General features: G+C 46.7%; 1 protein-coding gene across 7 annotated transcripts in view; it reads left to right on the top strand.

The window, feature by feature from the left end:
• Window positions 1–19771, top strand: part of LOC136486388 (uncharacterized) — a 60873-nt gene extending 41102 nt beyond the window's left edge. For 4 of the 7 annotated variants that reach the window (XM_066483269.1, XM_066483265.1, XM_066483267.1 and 1 more), the window contains 7 exons: window positions 7226–7448; window positions 7559–7694; window positions 8349–8558; window positions 16591–16656; window positions 16771–17679; window positions 17793–18392; window positions 18511–19771. In XM_066483269.1, coding sequence (XP_066339366.1) covers window positions 7360–7448; window positions 7559–7694; window positions 8349–8558; window positions 16591–16656; window positions 16771–17679; window positions 17793–18392; window positions 18511–19392 — 2892 coding nt within the window. In that variant the 5' untranslated portion in view covers window positions 7226–7359 and the 3' untranslated portion in view covers window positions 19393–19771. Of the gene's footprint in view, window positions 1–5327; window positions 5448–5558; window positions 5705–7225; window positions 7449–7558; window positions 7695–8348; window positions 8559–16590; window positions 16657–16770; window positions 17680–17792; window positions 18393–18510 lie in introns of those variants that run through there. The other 3 variants (XM_066483268.1, XM_066483270.1, XM_066483271.1) reach the window with 2 other exon arrangements.
• Window positions 19772–20837: the final 1066 nt, after the last annotated feature.

The raw sequence follows: 20837 nt of genomic DNA, 5'->3' as shown, positions 1-20837 counted from the left end.
ATGCATCGCTGCAGTTCGAGCCTCGTCAGACTCAACGAAGAGGCGCGCAAGGGAGCTGAGACTGCCACCAGAGCTGGGGGAGGAGGCGGCGGCGGCAGAGGGGATGCTTCTTGAGCAGCAGTTTCTAGCGGAGGCGGCAGTGAGAGAGCTGGAGGTGGCCTGCGACTGCTCCTCGGACTCGGCGAGGGGCGGTACCAGGCGCTCGCTGTTGCGTCCTTGTGCGGATCCTAGGCGAGCCGCTCGGGCCCCTGGCCCCGCCACCCGCCACGGCGGGCATGGCCCGGCGCGCCGCCGCAGCCGGCTTTCCATCCGTCCGGAGCCCGGCCGAGCCTTTCACCACCCCACGCACGGCTTCTGCAGCCGTCCGCCGCACCGGCGAGTTGCCGTCGCGTGAAACCTTGCGTCAGTCAAATAATCTCGAATCATCGCGTGCGCCTGGAGACGGAGCAGCAGCAGCACGGCAGCAGGAGGATACGCGGGATTGACCGCACGCAGATTTATCTGCGCGGAGGCATCACTTTTTCGTCCCAAAAGATTGGGGCAGGTGAGATCGGAAGCTGTGGGAGATGTGATTTTTCGATCTTGCCAAAAATTAAAGAATCATGAGAGTGTTTTGGGAACTCTTGGAGATGCTCTCACACACATATGAATATAGAATTTTGCAATATTTGACTAGTAATTTTTTTGTACAATTTTTAACTATTGTAATACTAGCTTGATATTGTTAGATTTGGAATCACATGTACTATCAAATAATTATAAGTTTGCAATCATAAATAATACCCCTTCTATTCTTTTTTACATGTCACATTAGCTTTGCTCTAAGTCAAATATTACTATTTGACCACACATTTCAAAAAATCCTTATAGTTTCACAACATTTCAATTATGTATTATTATGAAAGTATTTCTCATAGTGCATCTACAAACATAAATCTTATGCCATGAACCTATACAAATTTTTTAAAATCAATCGTCAAAGATACAAATGTTTGACTTAGGATAAAGATAATATGACTTGTAAAAATGGAGGGAGTATAATATGAAATAAATGAATAATTAAAGTGTAACTTATGAGCTCGTGCCATGACAGACTATGCCTTAGGCCAGTCTCGTACATTTAATATTGTGACACATCAGCAGATTTGATGACTTGGCAGGTTCATTATGAAAAGAGAGATAGAGAGAGTTTCATCTAGATAAAACCTATTGTCATAGTTATGAACACAAAAGCTGACGTGGTAGTCTTGGTAACAACACCATGAAACTCATCACTAAGATTATTGGCCTTATAAACTGGATCAGAGGGATTAGGAGATAAACTTAAATATTGATAAGCAATAGGTGAAGCGTCATATGCATATTCCAACCAATCAAGATTGTGATTCTGCCTTTCATCACATCAAGAATCCATTAACCAATATTTAAGGAAAGGTCTACACACACTATTTAACCAATATTCAGGACTCATGTCGATATCAGTATAGCAAGAATCACTTCTAAGCAAACTCGAATAACATCAACAACCAAAGAACCAAATATAACCTTAGCAATGCCCACACGGCCACACCCCCCTACGCAGGACTGTACCTGGGAGTTTGGAGGCCATTATTGTGCTATACGTGAATTGTGGCTCCCTATAAATTGAAGCCTGGAGTGAAACTACTTTCCACGTTTAGTTTTGCAACTATTACTATAAATTTCTTACAGTTACTAAAAATTACATAATGACCCCCAATCAAAATAACACTGGGGCCCATAATTTGTTAGCAGGATAGGACACATCAGTCTAAGTGGAGACATCATAGATTTTATGGATCAAGTAGGAAGTGTGGCATCCACGCACTAATAAAGCAAATGATATTTAATAAATGAAAGAATCTTTGGATGGCTAGAGGCAGGGTGAATAGCCTAAACTGAAGCTCACAAACACTATGCAAAGGTTAACCAATGGAGGCCCTAATAATGCTAATCTAACTAGTGTTTTCGGTAGAGGCTGGAACTTTGTTCCATTATCTAAAAACTAGTGTTTTCCAATCCTAGCTACCGTCATCAACAACATACACAATTCTAGCTAGTCTCAAGAATGAAAACTATGCTATATCTCTATAATTGAATAACAATTAATGAGAGTGCTAGTAAACAATACCACACAAGGGATGACACAATTTGACCCCATGATTCGTTAACTTGTTGGTTACCTCATCAACATTGAGGCAAGCCCAAAAATCGCCGCTCCTCTACCAAGGCTCAGCCCCCCACAAGATTTCCCCCACTTGAGGGCTTGGTCTTGAGCCAGCTTTGAACACAAGTGCTCTCCAAGCCTCCATTCCACTAGAGTGGTTCTTTGTCTCCTTTGGTAGGGATGAAACCGATAGCCCCTCACAATTCTCCTTCGGGGTGCCACTACAATCTTCAATTGAGTAGAGTCTCAATGCACCAAACTATTTAGGTGGCGGCAACCATCAAGACTATCAAGCAAACCACATAACAAACATGATCTCTAGTGCCACTAAATACAATTGCTCAAAGCACATGCAATAGAATCTCTCCAATGTCACCAGGAATGCAATCTTTATCAAACAAATGCACGTGCAGATGTTTATAGTGCTTTAATGTGTGTGGATATCAACAAGGGGGGTTCAAGAGTCTTAACTTGCATGGCCAAAGCCTCTATCTATAGCCCCACACTTGAATGTAACCAATGAAAACTCACTGCACCTTTTTTGGCCTCACTAGAGAGCTTTAGTGCCTTACTGAAGGGTACCATCGGAGCTCCCTCAACGGTTGATTGTACTCTATTAGAACTAGCCATTATCGGTGACATCTCTAGTGCACCACCAGAGAGCTCAAGTGCATGTTAATTCTCAAAGTGCACAAAAACTACCCTATTTAGAGTTTCTCTCTGGTGGCACACCAGAGAGCTCCGGGGCCCTCTTTTGTAATTATCGCCGCCTGTTAGTGTACTGTTCTAATGCTCTAGTGTACACCAAAAGATAGTGTTCACACTTGACAATAGCCTTACAGGAGCATTGATATAAAACTCTGGTGACCAGAAGTCTAATGGTCATCGGAGAGCTCAGGTGAGTGTAAAAGCACTCCAATGAACTCCTTTCCTCAAACCTTTTCAAATTACGAACTCTAATAGGTCAAATGCTGTATGACCAACACCTTTAGACTTGAGTTAGCATTTTCTAAATAGTTTTCAAAGGTTTTCACTTGAAATCACTTCATCACTCAATCCTAATGCATATGCAAATAAATTTAGATCACTCAGATTGGCACTAGACAACTGTATTTGCAACTTGAATTGTCCCTCTTAATAATTTGGCTATCTAACCTATCAATCCAGCTAATATCAGTTCTCTAATCACCTCATGGCAAGTGAACGACAAAACCTATTCTTGTACCTTTGCCTTCACTTTGTCTTCCTCTTCTTCGCTTCTCATCTTTGCTTCCATCTCTTCACTTTGTTGAGCTTTTGCATCATGACCATATCATTTCCATCATGGCCTTCATGTAGCTCAAACTTGCTTGTGGACTACACCTAACCTCTCATCTCACATGAAACCATTAGTCAATAAATGTTGTCATTAATGACCAAAACCCTAACATGACTTTCAACATAACAAAAAGATCAAAAGATATGAAAGAGCTAGATATAGTAGTTAAATTTGTTGCATGCATTTTCTTTTCAACCTTGATGTAACACAAATCAACTAGAACAAGTTAAGCACAAATGCTAGATTTTGGGCCCTCTATTTTGGGGGCCCTGTTTGGCTACACGGTTTGCACCTACTCTTCAACGGGCCAACACAAATGTTACTTCTTTACCCAAGATGGTGAAAAAAGTTCTCCCAAGCATGACCGGAGGAACTACCACCTAATCCATGAGCACTATTGTCCTTGCAACACTGAGACAAATATCCATGGTTAATAACCCTCTCGTTGTTCCTCTCTATGTCTTCTTCCTTACCCTCTCTTCTTTGCCTCGCTTCTTCCCTATTCTTGGAGTCCAACAACAACATCACAACAAAGGGGAAGGGAAAGTTGTCCCACGACAACTAGAGGAGTAGAGCAAGGCAGGGCTGAAAGCTCTAGTTTGGTTTTGGTAAATTGATAAAATCCTAAGTGCTAACCTAGTTTATCAAAGTGATTATGAGATAGGTGGCACATTCTAAGTGGTGAAGCAAATGAAGATCATAACACGATGATGATGGTGATGGCGTGATGATGATCACATGCTTGGACTTGGAAAAGAGGAAAGAAAAACAAAAAGCTCAAGGCAAAGGTGAAATTGATAGGAGTTTTTTGGTTTAGTGATCGAGACACTTAGAGAGTGTGCTCACATTTAGGATCGATAGCCATACTATTAAAAGGGGTGAAACTCGTATCGAAATGCGATTATCAAAGTGCCACTAGATGCTCTAACTCATTGCATATGCATTTAGGATCTAGTGGAGTGCTAACACCCTTGAAAATGTTTGTGAAAATATGCTAACACACATGCACAAAGGTGATACACATTGTGTTTAACACTTGGGAGCAAGGGTAAGAAACTTCACCGGCGGAGTGTCCGCCCGTAGAGTGCGGACAGTCCGACGGTGCCACCGGCGCCCTGTACAGAAAAGACAGGATTTCATAGAGTGACCGGACGATGGTCACGCAGTGACCGGACGCTGGGGTCCTGCGTCCGGTCAGTGGCGTAGTGAAGGCCGCCTTTGGTCTCTTGACCGGACGCAGGCTGAACACTATTCAGTGTCCGGTCGTGCTGATGTGGTGGCGCACAGTGTAGACAGTGAGTGACCGGACGCTGGGTGAGTCCGGTCAGGCATGACCGGACGCGTCCGATCGTGAGTGGAACCTTACTGGAAACGATCGGACGCTGGGTTCCTGTGTCCGGTCACTTCGTAGCAGCGCGTCCGGTCATAACTTAAATGTACTGATGACCATTGAGATCGGGCAATTGGCATTTGAAGCATGGGCCATGTGGCGTGCATCGTGCGACCGGACGCTGGGGTCCAGCATTCGGTCGATCTGACCAGCGCATCCGGTCGCCCCGATTTTTAGTAGACTAAGGATCCAACAGCTCTATTTCGTGGGGGGTTCTATTTAAGCCACATGGCCGGCTCAAGCTCACTCTCTTGGCCATTTGCATTGACATAGCAACCTTATGAGCTTAGCCAAAGCCCTCCCACTCATCTCTATCATTGTTCCATCATCTTTGTGAGATTGGGAGAGAATCCAAGTGCATTGCTTGAGTGATTGCATCTAGAGGCACTTGATATTTGTGTTTCGCTGTGAGATTCACTTGTTTCTCTTGGTAGTTGCCGCCACCTAGATGGCTTGGAGAAGCGAGGATCGTCGAGCGGAGGTTGGTGATTGTCTCTGGCTCCGATCGCGGTGATTGTGAGGGGTTTTGTGCCTTCCCGGCGGAGCGCTGAAAGGTAACTCTAGTGGATTGCTCTTGTCATTGAGTTACCTCACTTGTGGGTAGGTTCTTGCGGTGTCCAATTATGTGGACGAGGTTCGTGCAACACCCCTTAGCCGCTGAACCACCAAGTGTTGGTCGACACAACGGGGACTAGCGTGCCGGCAAGCACGTGAACCTCGGGAGAAAAATTGGTTGTCTCTTGTCCTTTGGTATTCTCCCGGTGATTGATTTGGTATTCATTTTGTGATTGGTTCACTCCTCTACACGGCGGTATAATCACCCTACTCACTCATTTATATTCTTGCAAACTAGTTGTAGCAAGCTCTTTAGTGTAGCTAGAATTGAGAGCTTGCTTTGTAGTTTAAGTTCATCTAGTGGAGCTCTTTAGTGTAGCAAGTGTGAGAGCTCTTAGTGAGTAGTGACATAGCAAATTGTATGTTTAGTGATCATAGCAACTAGAATTGTTGGATAGATGGCTTGCAACCCTCGTAGAGCTAGAGCAAGTTTGCATTTCGCTATTTGTTATGCTAATCAAATTGCTCTAGTTAATTTATAGATTTTTAAATAGACTATTCACCCCTCCTCTAGTTATATTAGGACCTTTCAAGGACATCCCCATTAGGCAGGTCACGAGGGCCGCTAGGTGTGGGGATAGAAGGAGCACGTGAAAGGCTAGGTGACTAGGGTTAAATAGTTCATTTGTGGGGTATGAATGGTCCTTGGGCCATCCCGGTTTGTAACTACTTGTTCTTTTCTTGAATCTTTCACTCTTTATAATACTTCGTATTTTTGTCCAAGAAAACGCTAGCAAAAATCAAAACTAAAACCACGGCCAATTTTTTATTTCTAGGTGTTACATTCTTGTTCGATGTGTTTCATAACATACTAAAAGTTTGTGAATGTGCATGTATTCTTCTCAAATCCTCTTTAATTAGAGGATCTGCTACCTCCATTCTGAGTATTCCATGCTTCAATTATAGCAGAAATTGAACATCTCCAATATTGTGGTGCAGGATGAAATGACTGTTTATGCTATTGTAATAATTAAGAGTGTAGTGTAGTGCCTATAATTTATTTTTTCATAAAATATAAAAGAAATATTTGAATAATACATATTATAGGTAATAGAGTTGGAATTTAATACACTGATAGGAAAATACTACCACTAAAAAGATTAAAAATGTCAAATACAAAATATGGATTCATGATGTCACAAAAAGATGTAATAAGAGCTTTCAAATTAATGGATTAAAAACCAATAAAGGTGCATGCAAATGATGAAACACATATAGAGTAACTGATAAATATATCACAATAGGATTGAGATTCATCGAATAGGGAAATTAAAGATAAAAAATTTGAATTAGTTGTACATACTAAATTTGCCTACGTAACTTTCAAGACTTAAGTAACATATCAGGAACTATCCCAAAAACATGATTTTGGGTGCTTGCAAAAATGTATTGGGTGCAAAAGGAATTATTTCCTCAAGATTGCCCTATGTTTCCAGCTCTCACTATTGGTCATGTCAGGGGAATGCAAATATGGGTCGTTTAGCAGTAGGTTTTGGGCATTTGAGCCAAGGTGTTTAGGGCATTGTTGGAGTCCTGTGTCCTTGGACCAAGGCCAACATTAGGTTTCAACACTTTTTTGGGTATTGTTGGAGATGCTCTAAGGTTCTAGGCCATGCCGGAGCATATATTGCTTGATGGGCTAGTTTATACAATTGTGTAGGTTGGCAACTTGCCTCTTGTGGTTTCCTTCACAAAAGAATCTGCTCCGTATTTGTAGATCCATCTCAAGGGCTTGAGTGGAAAAGACGTTATCATTTGATCAAGGGAATTTGTCAGGGTTTGCATTATCTTCACCAGAAGAATATTTGTCATTTGGATCTCAAACCTGAAAATATTCTGCTTGGTTACGACATGGTGCCAAAAATTATTGATTTTGGTCTCTCAAGGCACTTTGATGAAGACCAAAGCCAAGATATAACTTCAAATCTGTTTGGAACATTGTAAGGCAGCTATGCATCTCCTGTGCACATCCTTTTTTTTGCTAGCAAGAATTGTATTTCATTGTTCTCTTTGTTCTTAAACACTCATTGCATAAAATTTTTCCTTGCAGGGGATATTTGGCACCAGAATTTATCTCACAAAAAAAAAGAGTAATCAGGTTAAAGTTGGACATATACAGTCTTGGTGTTACAATCATAGAGATACTCACAGGACAAAAGGAAGACTTTGCCATTGAGATCAAGAAGGTAAGAACTATATACTTGGCATGCCCAAACCACACAACTATATATGATATAAAACTATGTAAGCCTGAATAATTTGGTTTATTACCAAACAATTATAAAGCTTGTTATTGAAATTACATACTTATTGTAACTTTAATTTGTTGACAACAAATGTTATAATATAGTCCTGTAGGCGCCCAAAGGCCTGATCACAATTCACAAGCAGGGATCAATGGTCAAGTTGGGTTGGGGTGAGGCCAAAAAACCATGTATTTTTTGTTGGCCCAAGCCAGACCCGAGAAAATTTAGGCTTAGACCTAACCTGAAGATCTGTTAGTCGGATATTTTTGGGTCATGCAAATATTATTTTTATGGTTTCCTCGGGTTTGAGTAAACATATTTGGCCCGAGCCCAACTCGGTAACTTCTGCAGACCGAAAATTTCGGTTCAAGGCCACCCAATGAAATGGTAGGGTCTAGCTATTTTTGGGATAGGTTCCCACTAAATCCTTATCTTTTATGTTCATTTTTGTTCTCTTGAGCCAGTTTTAGGTGTAGAATTTTTTCTGACTATGTTGATTTCCTATTCTCATTAACTCGAGTATGTTGGTTCACATGCATGTGCTACATATATAGTATATACTTCATAGTTTCTGATTAATTTCAAATCTTATAGTTACTTGAAAGTTGGAGCAGCAGGCTTCAGACATCACAAGAAGGCACACAGTTGGAACAGGTAAAATTATGCGCTGAGATAGGCTTAAAATGCATCGAGTCTAACCCAGACGACAGACCAACTATGGAGTGCATAATTGAAAAGCTTGATACAATGGAAAGCAGATGTGGTTTTGTTGAAACTGACATCTGTACTTCGCCGATAACACATGTAAGTTGAGTCATGGCACAGAGCATGCTCTCTCATTTGCACCATTTTTGGAGGACTAAATTACTTCAGCATCTATAAACTATTACGTTATTTTCAAATTTATATATATATATATATATATATATATATATATATATATATATCTGTATCCCTAAACTATTTAAGTATCCTAATCCTAGTCAAAAGTAGCCACATCACAACCCATTAGCTGACGTGGCGCTCCAACATGGAACCGACGATGACATATGTAGTCCGCATCTCATAATTACACACTCAGTCCTTAAACTATGTGTGATTCTGTCTAGGTCCCAAAACTAAGAAATTGCATATATGGGTCCCTAGTCTATTTAATTACCCTAAACCCGGTCCAAAATTGTTTCTTCATGCTCCATTCATTATCGCATCACTTGCAGAGTAAGCTTATGTGACTTTGCTCATTGTTGATCTTCTTGGGTCTACTTCGCATCTTGTCTTGACAAGAACGTCTTGATGCCGCATCATAGCACGGTTGGGCAGGGCCGAGCATTGTTGTTAGTTGTGTACACACAACAGACGGAGACGTGGAGCAGTTGGTCAGCACACTCGTGAAGCTGTTGCATAGCAGTCTCGATGCACCTGGATGTGAAGCTGGGCTCCTCATGATATAGTTGCAGTGTGGTAACCCATGGAGTATAGCGCGGCAAGCACACCTGTTCATCAGCGAAGGAGAGAGGTGTCTACTTTGGACTAGGATTAGGGTACTTTACTAGATTAGGGACTGCTCATGAGTACCTAACAGCAGGGTTACCTGAACCCCTAGATTAGCGTCATGACAGTACGATTAACCCCCTGGCCAATTCTATTAATCAGTAAGGGAATCGGGAGGCTACATCCAGCATGTGGGCTCACGCACCCAAACTAGATAAAAAGAGCAGCCCATGGGGCCCAAGACGACTCACTCCCTAAGCAGCCACGACGCCTAAGGGAAATGCCTTGGAGCAAGCCTGTGATCGGCCCCCCACGTCCAATGGCTCGGGAAGTCCCCGGCCTGAGCGTTCTTGGCCTTAGACGACAGTGATTGACCAAGGAAGGGCAAGAACTGTGGACCCTCGTGGAACCATCTTGATCAACCCCTCCGCTTGCATCGATGTAGGGAGTCTTCTGCTAGGCTCTATCAGAGGGGTGGAGCCATATAGAGCTCCATGCCCTGCCAGAGCTCTGTCTCCCAATCCCCGTGAGGCTGTGTCAGCTACATTTGGTATGGGGTAACGCCTAGGGCATGGTGGACTGGGACAAGGGGAGACATGTCGCCTCAGCATAAGGAAAAAGATGGGGCCATGGGCCCCTCTGTCAGCCTCTGCTAAGGAAGAACCCACCCCTTTGGTGTACAATGGACGTCATGGGGATGGAGGAACTCAGGTGAGGTACAATAGTACATCAGGGCTCTGACAGTTAGCTCCAGGCTCTTGTAGGTGATGTTAGGGATGGCTCACCACTGTCAGCCATGACCACTAGAGAAGGGGATGACGCCAGATGCCTCCAACAACTAGAAGGTTAGGACATGTAACCCTAGTGCTCCCTTGCTTGCAAAGGGAACTCCCAGAACTCCTTGTACTCCTCTCGCCCTCCAGAATATAATGTAGGGTCGAGGCACCAATAGTGGAATTAGATTAGAACTAGCTAGCGGTCTCCTACCGTCTCTCTCTCCCATTGTAAGAACTCGTTTGAGCATTCTGACACAAAGAACTCGCTACTGGACATAGAGCTTAGAAGCCTGAACTAGGATAAATCCTTTGTGTATTGATTGCTAATACACCACTGTCCCATACCTCGACCCATTGATCGAGCTACTAATTACTAGTTGCGGTTATGAACCCATCATAGTTGGCGCGGTAGGTGGGGATAACATCATGTGTTTTAGAAGATCTTCGGTGGTTCGCGCTACCATTGCCACTGGAGCCAGAGGCATTGCCCATGAGGGCGGTGGGCACTTCTCCAATGAGGTCATATTTGCCGATGCCATCTTCACCCCTGGCTAGGTTGTCAGCTTTGAGAGCCGAGATTATGTCGCTAACAACAACAGCAAGCTCCATCTCTGTGATAGAGTAGTGTCGGAGGGCATCGCCCCCCTGCACCCTCGCCTTCAAGTAGCCTTCTACGAGACGATTTGGAGGTCATTTCTCTCTAGGTTCATCTTGGTGTAGGCCCAAACACCACTGCAGCAGATCGACGTTGTCCACCACAAAATCATCACCAAACAGGAGCAGCCCCTGGCTTCCAATTCTAGTGCACCTTCTCAGATCTCGCCTATGAGATTAGCAATGCTGCGGCAATCTTATAGTTTAAGCTTGCTCAGCTGATGTGAGGAGGAGCACCCTACAACATTGTCCTCACAAGCATCGCTAGGACAGATGTCACCTTGGTGTGTGTGCCTTCCTTGAGCTACACCCAAGGGTTGACTTGGAGGATGACTCTGACGAAGCTGAAAGCTAGTACCAAAGTGCGAGTGCTTCTATGTCAAAGGGGATCTAGCCGACAATGACAACACCGATGTCATGCTACCGGACCTAAGCCCCAGCTATAGATTCACCTACCTTCAGGAGATGGCAAAGTGCCTCAAGGCATACAGATAGATCTTGAGGCCGGATGCTAGGAAGCAAAGGCATGAGGACATGGAATGCTAGCAAGCGAGCCACGTCGGTGCCCATGCCCATGATGTCCAGGATATCATCAACAACCACACAGGTGCTCTCGTCACCCCCATCTCTCGCACATGATACAGAACATGGGAACAACTACTTGCTACTTGGGCGACATCTTAGACTTGATAGACCTGGTGATCAATAGGAAACTTCATTGGGCAAAGTGGCTTCTAGGCATCGCCCTCCAGTAGCAGGCAGAGAGTTTCCTCTCTTGACACCACAATGTCATGAACTCGCGACCCTCTCATTGTGGACCACCATCGGAGGTTGAAAACTTTAACACCCATGCCCTGCATGGAAACGTCAGCTACAGTATCTCCACTAGTAACCCCGACCGACCAAGGCCCCATGGCACGAAGCCCTAGCACGAGTGGTGATGCCAACCCGACTAACGCCGACCACCTATCCATGAATGGATCAAGGAGAACTGGGATGCTTGGGACACTATCGAGGTGTGGCGAGGCGCTCGAGCAAGGTCTTTGGTCCTATGCCACAAATAATCCAGCGGCCTGAAGAACCAAACAGTCACTAGAATGATGACCGCTGGCTAGACCAAAGGGAGAGGAGTCCGAGCCAGGACAACATCAGCCCTCAGTCATTCACACCCATGATTTGAGTAGCCCACTACCCCAAGCAATTCCATCCATCAAGCCACGACGACAAGTATGATGGTGAGATGAACCCTCGCTCGAGGACTACCTTCATGCGATGAGGGCTAGAGGGGCAGACGATGACTTCTTAGTCTAGTACATCCCCCTGCTCCTATCAAGATTAGTGAGGCCATGGCTCAAGCAGCTCGATGATGGCTGCATCTACAATTAGGCCCACCTACACATGATCTTTGTGGGACACTTCCAAGGTACCTTGGCTCACCTTAGAAACTCATGGGATCTTCACAATTGTAGGTAGAAGCATAATGAGACCCTCCTAGAGTACATCTAGCATTTCTCCTAGAAGTGCAACAAACTCCCCAATGTCATTGACACCGACGTCATCGGCGGCACTACTTGCAAGGCGCACATTCACATGCTTGGGCACAAGGCATCCCAGAAAATGTGACCGGTTTTGGACATCTCCAACAACTATGCCAATAGGGAAGAGTTTGTCCTCGCTATCGACAAAAGATGCTCGGCAGTCCACCGAGGGGGATCCCCACAATGGTAGATTGTTTGGTAGAGGTGCGCAAGATTAGGAACTAGATGATGACACAAGGCGTAGAGACAGTGATTTAGACAGGTTCGGGCCGTCTGATCGACGTAATACCCTACGTCATGTGTCTTTGTTGGATTGTATTGAATATGAGATGATCCTAGGCGAAGCCTAGGATCTATATCTACCTGCCAACTAGGGGATCCCTGCCCCTCCTTATATACTCTAGAGGGATAGTGTTACAAGGAAAGTATCCTAGTCGGTTATATGGTAGGATTACAATATCTATAGTATCCGATCAGATCTCCTAGATGCCTTGCGGTGTACGCCGAGCAGTGCCGTGCACCGCAAGTCTTGATCTTGTGGGCTGGACCTCCCCTAGTGGTGTGGCCCATGTCTTGTCTTATGGGTACCGGGGGTCATATCCCCACAGCTAGTCCCCGAGCGCCTTGTATCCTTTGAGCAATGCTGTCTTGAACAAGTCCGAGCAGTTTGATGTGAAGCCGATCAGTTTTGCTGACAACCTGGGCGGTGAAAATCGAAGCCGGCCAGTTTAACTGGTGACCTAGGCGTAGCTAACGATGAAGCGACGAGCAATTAGACCAGTTGGTTGGCGAAGATTCGTGCACCGAGCAGCCCAACCAATAGGTCGGCGGTGAAGAATCGGAACTCCGAGGAGTCCCCAGCTTAGCTGGTGAGCCCCAGCGTAGCTGATGATGGAGCGATGAATAATCCGACCAGTTGGTTGGCGAAGAACCATGCACCGAGCAGCCCAACCAACTAGTCGGCGACGAAGAATCGGAACGCCGAGGAGTCCCTAGCTTAGCTGTCGAGCCCCAGCGTAGCTGGCGATGAAGTGACGAACAATCTGACCAGTTGTTGGCGAAGAATCGTGCACCAAGCAGCCCAACCAATTGGTCGGCGGAGAAGAATCAGAACGCCGAGGAGTCCCCAGCTTAGCTGGCGAGCCCCAGCGTAGCCGGCGATGAAGTGACGAACAATCCAACCAGTTGTTGGCGAAGAATCATGTACCGAGCAGCCCAAACAATTGGTCGGCGGTGAAGAATCGGAACGCCGAGGAGTCCTCAGCTTAGCTGGCGAGCCCCAGCGTACCTGACGATGGAACGACGAACAATCCGACCAGTTGGTTGGTGAAGAACCATGCACCGAGCAGCCCAACCAATTGGTCGACGGCGAAGAATCGGAACACCGAGGAGTCCCGAGCTTAGCTGGCGAGCCCCAGCGTAGCTGACGATGGAGCGATGAACAATCTGACCAGTTGATTGGCGAAGAACCGTGCATCGAGCAGCCCAACCAACTGGTCGGCGGTGAAGAATCGAAATGCCAAGTAGTCCCCACCTTAGCTGGTGAGCCCCCAGCGTAGCTGACGATGAAGCCCATGCGATGAGCAGTCCATACAACTGGTCAACGGCAAAGTGAACGCCGAGCAGGAGTGAGTGCCGAGCAGTCCGACTAGTTGGTTGGCGGTGAAGTCTGTCCGATAGGTGGTCCGACCACTCGGACGATGATCATCTTGTCCAGTCCCTGAGCGTAGGCTCATTGTTTGAGCCGTGCCCTTGCGAAACAAATGTGTAGAATAGGTAGTATATGATGTAAAATATATGAACTCCGGAGAAGAATCAGCAATGGTGATGAAATAGCATATTCAGCTCGATGATCAGTTGGTGTGAACACTTAGTGTTATTCTGAAGATATGTTTATATTTAATATAAACCATCTGACCAGTTAGTGTGTAGCTGAGTCTCCAGCCCTAGCTAGCCTGTTAACCATAATGCGGAGCGCGGAGCCCATGTGCATGTAGGAAGAACAAAGTGTCGCCAAGGAGCCACTGCCAGCCACCCATAACGCAGAGGGCAGACGCTCATGCACGTGTAGGGAGAAGCCGGAGGTAGGGCCGTCTCTAGAAATATTCGAGCATCAACATGACTGTTCGGGGATTTGCCTTAGGCGTAGTTTGCATGTCATCTTTAAGATGGTATACATGAAAGAAAATCGTTTGGAGAGCAAACATGGAGAAAACAGCTTGGAGAAACATCATGTCGATATATGAAGATTGGAGAATATTTAGAAGAATATTAAAGCGTGACTTAGCTTTAGGCAGAACGTCTAGTCGATGGCGTATGGTGTTATCTAGTCAGCGAGCGGATAGATGTCTCCAATCTAGTCGGCGAATTTGTCCCTTAGGGCATCTTGGTAGGCGGTGGCGATGTTGGTGAGCCCAAAGGGTAGGACCATAACCCCTGGAGTTTCTTGATCGGCCTCCGATGGATCTGAATCGGAGGGTGGTCGGCGCTGAACCAGAGTAATTAGAGCCGATTCTGCGATGGAGAGGCAGTCGGTGAGCTTCTAGCCAACCTGATTGATGGATGCGATCAGATCGTCATTGTCGATCCGCATCCTTGGGTAGCAGGGGAGTAGGCGGCGAGTTGTTGGTGAAGACGACCTCGGAGGTGGCTCCGAGATCGGATCTGCTGTTACAGGTGCCAGAGTGGTCGGCGCAGAATCGATCCACACCGGCTCGATGATCTATCCGTCCCCGTCAGTATTGATGACCCCGGAGATCGATCCGACTGTGAAGATCTGGCCGGGTTTCAGAGAGGACGAAGAGCCTGCAAGACATACCATCTTGTTCATCATGGAAACAGCACGCACACCCCTACCTAGCGCGCCAACTGTCGATAAAAGATGCTCGGCAGTCCACCGAGGGGGATCCCCACGATGGTAGATTGTTTGGTAGAGGTGCGCGTGATCAGGAACTAGATGGTGACAGAAGACGCAGAGACAACAATTTAGATAGGTTTGGGCCATCTGATCGACGTAATACCCTACGTCCTGTGTCTTTGGTGGATTGTATTGAATATGAGATGACCCTAGGCGAAGCCTAGGATCTGTATCTGCCTGCCGACTAGGGGACCCCTGCCCCTCCTTATATACTCTGGAGGGGTAGGGTTACAAGGAAAGTATCCCAGTCGGTTATATGGTAAGATTACAATATCTATAGTATCCGATCAGATCTCCTAGATGCCTTGCGGTGTACGCCGAGCAGTGCCGTGCACCGCAAGTCTTGATCTTGTGGGCTGGACCTTCCCTGGTGGTGCGGCCCATGTCTTGTCTTATGGGTACCGGGGGTCGTATCCCCACACTTGCCAACTTCAACAACAACAAGAAGCACCATGGGGAGGATGGAGATGGTCACGGTGTCCGATTAAGAGACAAGGTCCCCAACACTTGAAGGCACTCAATGGGCTGTGTTCGCTCCACGGTGGTCCCGCCATGTACCTGCTACGAGGCACCCTTGACCTTAAAAAGTAAAAAAAACTAGAAGCCGTCCCAGAAGGCAGGCGAGGGGAGCACCAAAAGCAAGGTCAATAAAGCCGAGTTCCCTGACGCCAAAGAATGCCTCATGATCTTCAGCAGGACTCAGGCCTATGAGTTAAGGCATCAGCGAAAGGCAATAGAGCGGGAGGTGAACACTGTCGAGCCACGAGACCATCATGCTTGTGATGGTCCAAGGTAGCTATCACCTTCGACCATGACAACCACCCCGACCACAGCCCTGCCTAGGTTGGTTCGTGCTAGTCCTCAGCCTGATGATTTGAAATGTGTTCCTCACTAAGGTGCACACGGATGACGGGAGAAGCATCAATATCCTCTACACTGAGACCCTCAACCAAATGAAGATCCTCAGAAGTAGCCCCCATCCGAGCAAAGCGTCATTCTATGGGGTTGTCCCAGGAAAACAAGCTAGCAATGTCTCTCGGACAATTCCGATTGCCCATGACCTTTGCCAAGCTCGACAACTTCTGCGAGGAACCACTCACCTTTGAGGTGGTGGAATTTGTGGCCACGTACCATGCATTGCTTGGGAGGCCATGCTATGCAAAGTTCTTGGTCGTTCATAACTATGCCTACCTTAGGCACAAAATGCCTAGCCCAAACGGGGTTCTAAACATGAACTCCAGCTCTCAGTGGGCCTATCTCTATGAGTAGAAGGGCGTAGCCCGTGTGGCCACGGCCTTGTCACTATTGACTTCATCAACATTAAACAATGGGCTGATAGAAGAGGATCTACATGTGAACAAAGGAGCAATGACAAGTTCATTCAAGCTGATGGATGACAAGAAAATGGTTGTTCTTTAACGAATAATCATCTCATCTATCGATTGACAATTATGCTGCAGATCACACGACCGGAGCAAACCAGAGAAGAGATTGACCACCAGCCAGAATTAAATCTCCCAGCAGAGGTAAACCCATTGGACAGATTATTGGCCAGCACTACTTGAACTGCTTGCGCCAAACATTGAAGGCATCTATTATCACTTTGCTTCGTCTTTTTTAACTAAACTCTCGTACCGCAGGACAAAAAGATTTTTGGAAATCTGGTTGAAGTAGTCCACACCATCGGGGATGAAGCGTCATTCACCAAATTCATAATGGATCTACGTCGCATTCTAGCCGAACACCCAGACCGTGAGGATATCTTTGAACTCCGCCCACTGCTCGCGAAGCAGCATGCTGAACAACCGACGAGGTGGCTTCACGTCAAGCTGCAAGTGGAGGGCGAGGAAATGTCGTCGACAACGCTACTGATGCGGGATGACAACTTGTACGTCTGTGGTTTCATGAACCGGATTGGAATTCTTTGCAAGCTTGTCGACAACCAGGACAGCGAATCCTTCCTCCCTGAAGGATTCCACCTCACCACAGACCTCAAGTTGGGCGTCAGTTACAATTCCTTGCTGCAGGCCAAAAATAGAGATGATGTCGTGAGAAAACTGACCGCGGCACAGCTAGGCAGTGGCTTCGCCAAGGACGCCGTGCGTGTGCTATCGAGCCACCCGAATAAGGTGGCCGGTATCAGTATGAGCATCCAGGTGGCACTGGCGGGACTCATCTTCATAGTCTGCGAGTCCGCAAGGATGATCTCTGTCCACAAATCCATTGAAAAAGAGTGGAGCAACGGCAAGGTATTCACCGAGGAACTGATGGAAAACGTGTGGAAATACGGCGAAATGTCACGCAACCTGCAGGCGTGGAAGAGTAGAAACTACACTCAACCGGACCGTGTTTCAGTGCTACTAGCCACTCACCTTGTGCTCAACACCGTGTGCTACAACCTACGTGATGATTACACCAAAGGCGATAGCCGACCCCGAGTGGAACTGTTGGCCATAAGTGCCGACCTTGGGGTCATCGGCACGAAAATCATCGTCTTGGACGGGAAACGAGGCCAAATCATCTACAGGCACGAGAAGCAAGGAGAACAGGTATATATATTATATACACTGTACTATTACGCTATTGCTATGTTTAATGCTTAGTATCAATCCATGCAGTCACATATATCAATCAACCGGTGCGTCGTGCGTGCATTTTGTAGGGAAGAATGGTAGATTTGGTGTTGACTGGACCCTACACAGTCATCTCAGGGTACGGGTGCTTCGCCATCAAAATTGACATCCCAGCCACCTCTCCCATCAAATGGGAATGGGATTGCTATGACCCCAAGTACGCTGCCCAAGTCGACGGACCACCCGTGAGCCACATTATCTGCAATCCACATGACAACCGCGAGGTAGCAAAGGTGACCTATGCGGTGATGTCCCGCGCCCGGGAGGCCAAGGTGCAAGTCAAGCTGCGGCTCAACAATGGGCATAGCCCTTATCACGTCTCCGGTGAAATCAGAGCCTTGGTCGGTGGCTTGAAAGTCCCGATCGTCCTCTTCAGCCGTGCCCACCAAGGGACGGGCCAGTGTTTCTCCTCTACGCACAAGGACTCATGGTTTCTTCTTCAGCTGGCGAGGAATGTGGTTGCGATGCCATATGGTGAAATGCTTCGCATAGAGATAGATGTGGACCTGCAGATTGAAACATCCAAGAAACATTTGAAGGCCGATGTCTACATAGAGGACGGGATTCGGAGGCAAATACTTGTAGTCGATGGTTTCGAAGTTGAAGTGAACGTCAGCTGGTACCCAGAGGTAAACATCAAATAGATTGGCCAGGGCAGCACTAGCTAGTCGCTTGCTTGCCAAACATTAATTGAAGACATTTGTTATCACTTCCCTTCTTTTTAACTATGAAATTTCCGTGCTGCAGGTCAACATGGCTCCTGAGGGTCACCCTGAATTGGTGTATACCATCGGAGATGATGAAATGTCGTATATTAGGTTTATAATGGCTGTCCGTCGCATTGTCGCCGACCACCAACATTGCGGGGATATCTTGGATGCCCACCCTGACTCAAATCTGCGCTCTACCCGACAACACCCACTGCTCCCCAATCATTACTGGGACAAAAGGTGGCTTTACGTCAAGCTTCAAGTGGCGGGCGAGGAAACGTCGACAATCATAATAGCTATCAAGTCTTACGACTTGGTCGTCCTTGGCTTCAATAACCAGAACGAAGATTATTGGTACAGCACTACAGGCTGGATCGCTTTGTCGGGGTCGATCAGAGAAAAACAGCTAAGCTGGGGCTCCACTTACGACCGTATACTGCAGGTCAGCACCACGGACTGGGAGAAAGTCGTGGATAAACTGAACTCAGAGAGGCTGGGCAAAACCTCCGCGGTTAACGCCGTGCGGGTGCTCTCGCGCTTCAGCACACGCAACCCAGTTTCCGCAAATGGTGAGGCTGAGGCCAGGCTGGCACTAGTGCGCCTAATGGTCATGATCTGCGATTCCGCGAGGATGAATCCTGTTCTCGACGCCATTGCTAGTGGCTGGAACAACGGGACCGGATTCACCAAGCAACTCATGGATTACATACGGTACTGGGATCTCATCTCAACCGTTCTGCGGTACTGGAGGGACAGCAGCTACCGTACATGGGAAAAAGATGACTATCTAGAGGCGATCGGAATCAAGAGCCCAGAAGATGCACTAGACGTCGTTCACCTTTGTTCAGCTGAACGGATGAATCGTTCTTTGTCGCGAACGGATCTGCCAAGCATGTCGTCTGGTGACAAATTAAAATAAGGGCCAAATCAGGTTATCCCTTTCCCTTTTCTTGTGATAAATCATGTTGTGCGTGTATTGTTTGTTGATCATCATCGTGTGTGACCTGGAACGGTAGTCACTGTGCCAAATAAGGGCCGTGCGCCCGTGCATGTTTGCCTTATCAGATACTCTTTTTTCTTTGTTCCAAATATTTCAAATCTTGTTCTATTGGTCGAAAAAAAAAATCTTTGTCGTTCTGGTCCAGTGTGTGTGCCTGCGACCATTTGATAAGCTTGTGTTTGATTTGATCATGTAAAACCAGACTGTAACGAGTATCGGGAATTTCATAATGCAAATGTAAACGGTATTTGGTCAGCATGTAACGGTTTGGAACTAAAATAACACTGCTTGTTATGTTTGTCCTAGCTGTTATTGCAGTCTGGGTCTATATGGGCGTGATTGGTTGCTTTGGTGAGGGGGAGCCGGGATGGAGAGCCGGTCCAGGATGGTGAGATGCATGCTCAAACCGTGTACTTAGTCGTGTTTGATTGTCTTTGTTGTTGGTCCAGTATGAGATGACATCTTGTTTGGTTGCATGCATGGATGTGAGTTTTGAGTGTATGACACATGGGTCCTGGGCCATGCGTCGCACCACACCATCCCAGCTCACATGGGAAGCCCGATTTCTGCGTAAGCTGCGAGCCTGCACGAGGGGCCTCAAATGCATGGTCCGGTGCATCGATTTCGCTCGGCACAGGGAACCAAACACAGAGACAGCGCATGACATGGTGCCGGATGGCGCTTTGGACGGCTTCATCAGGGCTACCAATCATGCCCTATATGTCCTGCTTTTGGTCGTTACTCCCTGTTGAAGCTGCCAATGCACTTTCTTTTCCTACCTGTTCCTTTGTTTTGTTTACCTCAAACCTTCAGAAATGCTAAACACCACTCGGGTTCACGACAACACCCAAGGCAATGGTCCACCTCTGGTAGAGCTATTGTCCTTGTGTTCCGACCTTGGCGTAATCGGCAGGACCATCACTGTCTTCGACGGGAAACGAGGTCAAATCATCTACAAGAAAGAGGAGCAAGGAGTGGAAAAAGGTATATATATCTATCATATCTACTACTGCGAACACAAGGTTCATACGTGCCATTTTGGTTCGATTTTATGATAAGTAATTGTCAACGAGCTGATGCCTCGGATTGAGTTTGGTGACTAATCATGGCGTGAGTGCGGTGTGGAACATGTCTCTTGCTTGTGGTGCGCAGGTGTGGAGCTCGGAGGCGGCGGTCGATGGTGAGGTGAAGGTCAAGTAGGGACGTGTTGTGCCGATGGACTGGGAGCGGTGAAGGACGGACGTGAGGCTTCGACCGAGGGACCAGGAGGCCGGGTGACCAACCGCGGTGGCCGACACTTGGGTACATCGAGAAGCGCAAGTGTACATGGGAGTTGACCATGTTGACCAAGTCAAGACGGTGGC

The sequence above is a fragment of the Miscanthus floridulus genome, chromosome 10 (genome assembly GCF_019320115.1).
Source record: "Miscanthus floridulus cultivar M001 chromosome 10, ASM1932011v1, whole genome shotgun sequence".
NCBI lineage: Eukaryota > Viridiplantae > Streptophyta > Magnoliopsida > Poales > Poaceae > Miscanthus > Miscanthus floridulus.
This window is presented reverse-complemented; position numbering and strand designations above follow the sequence as displayed.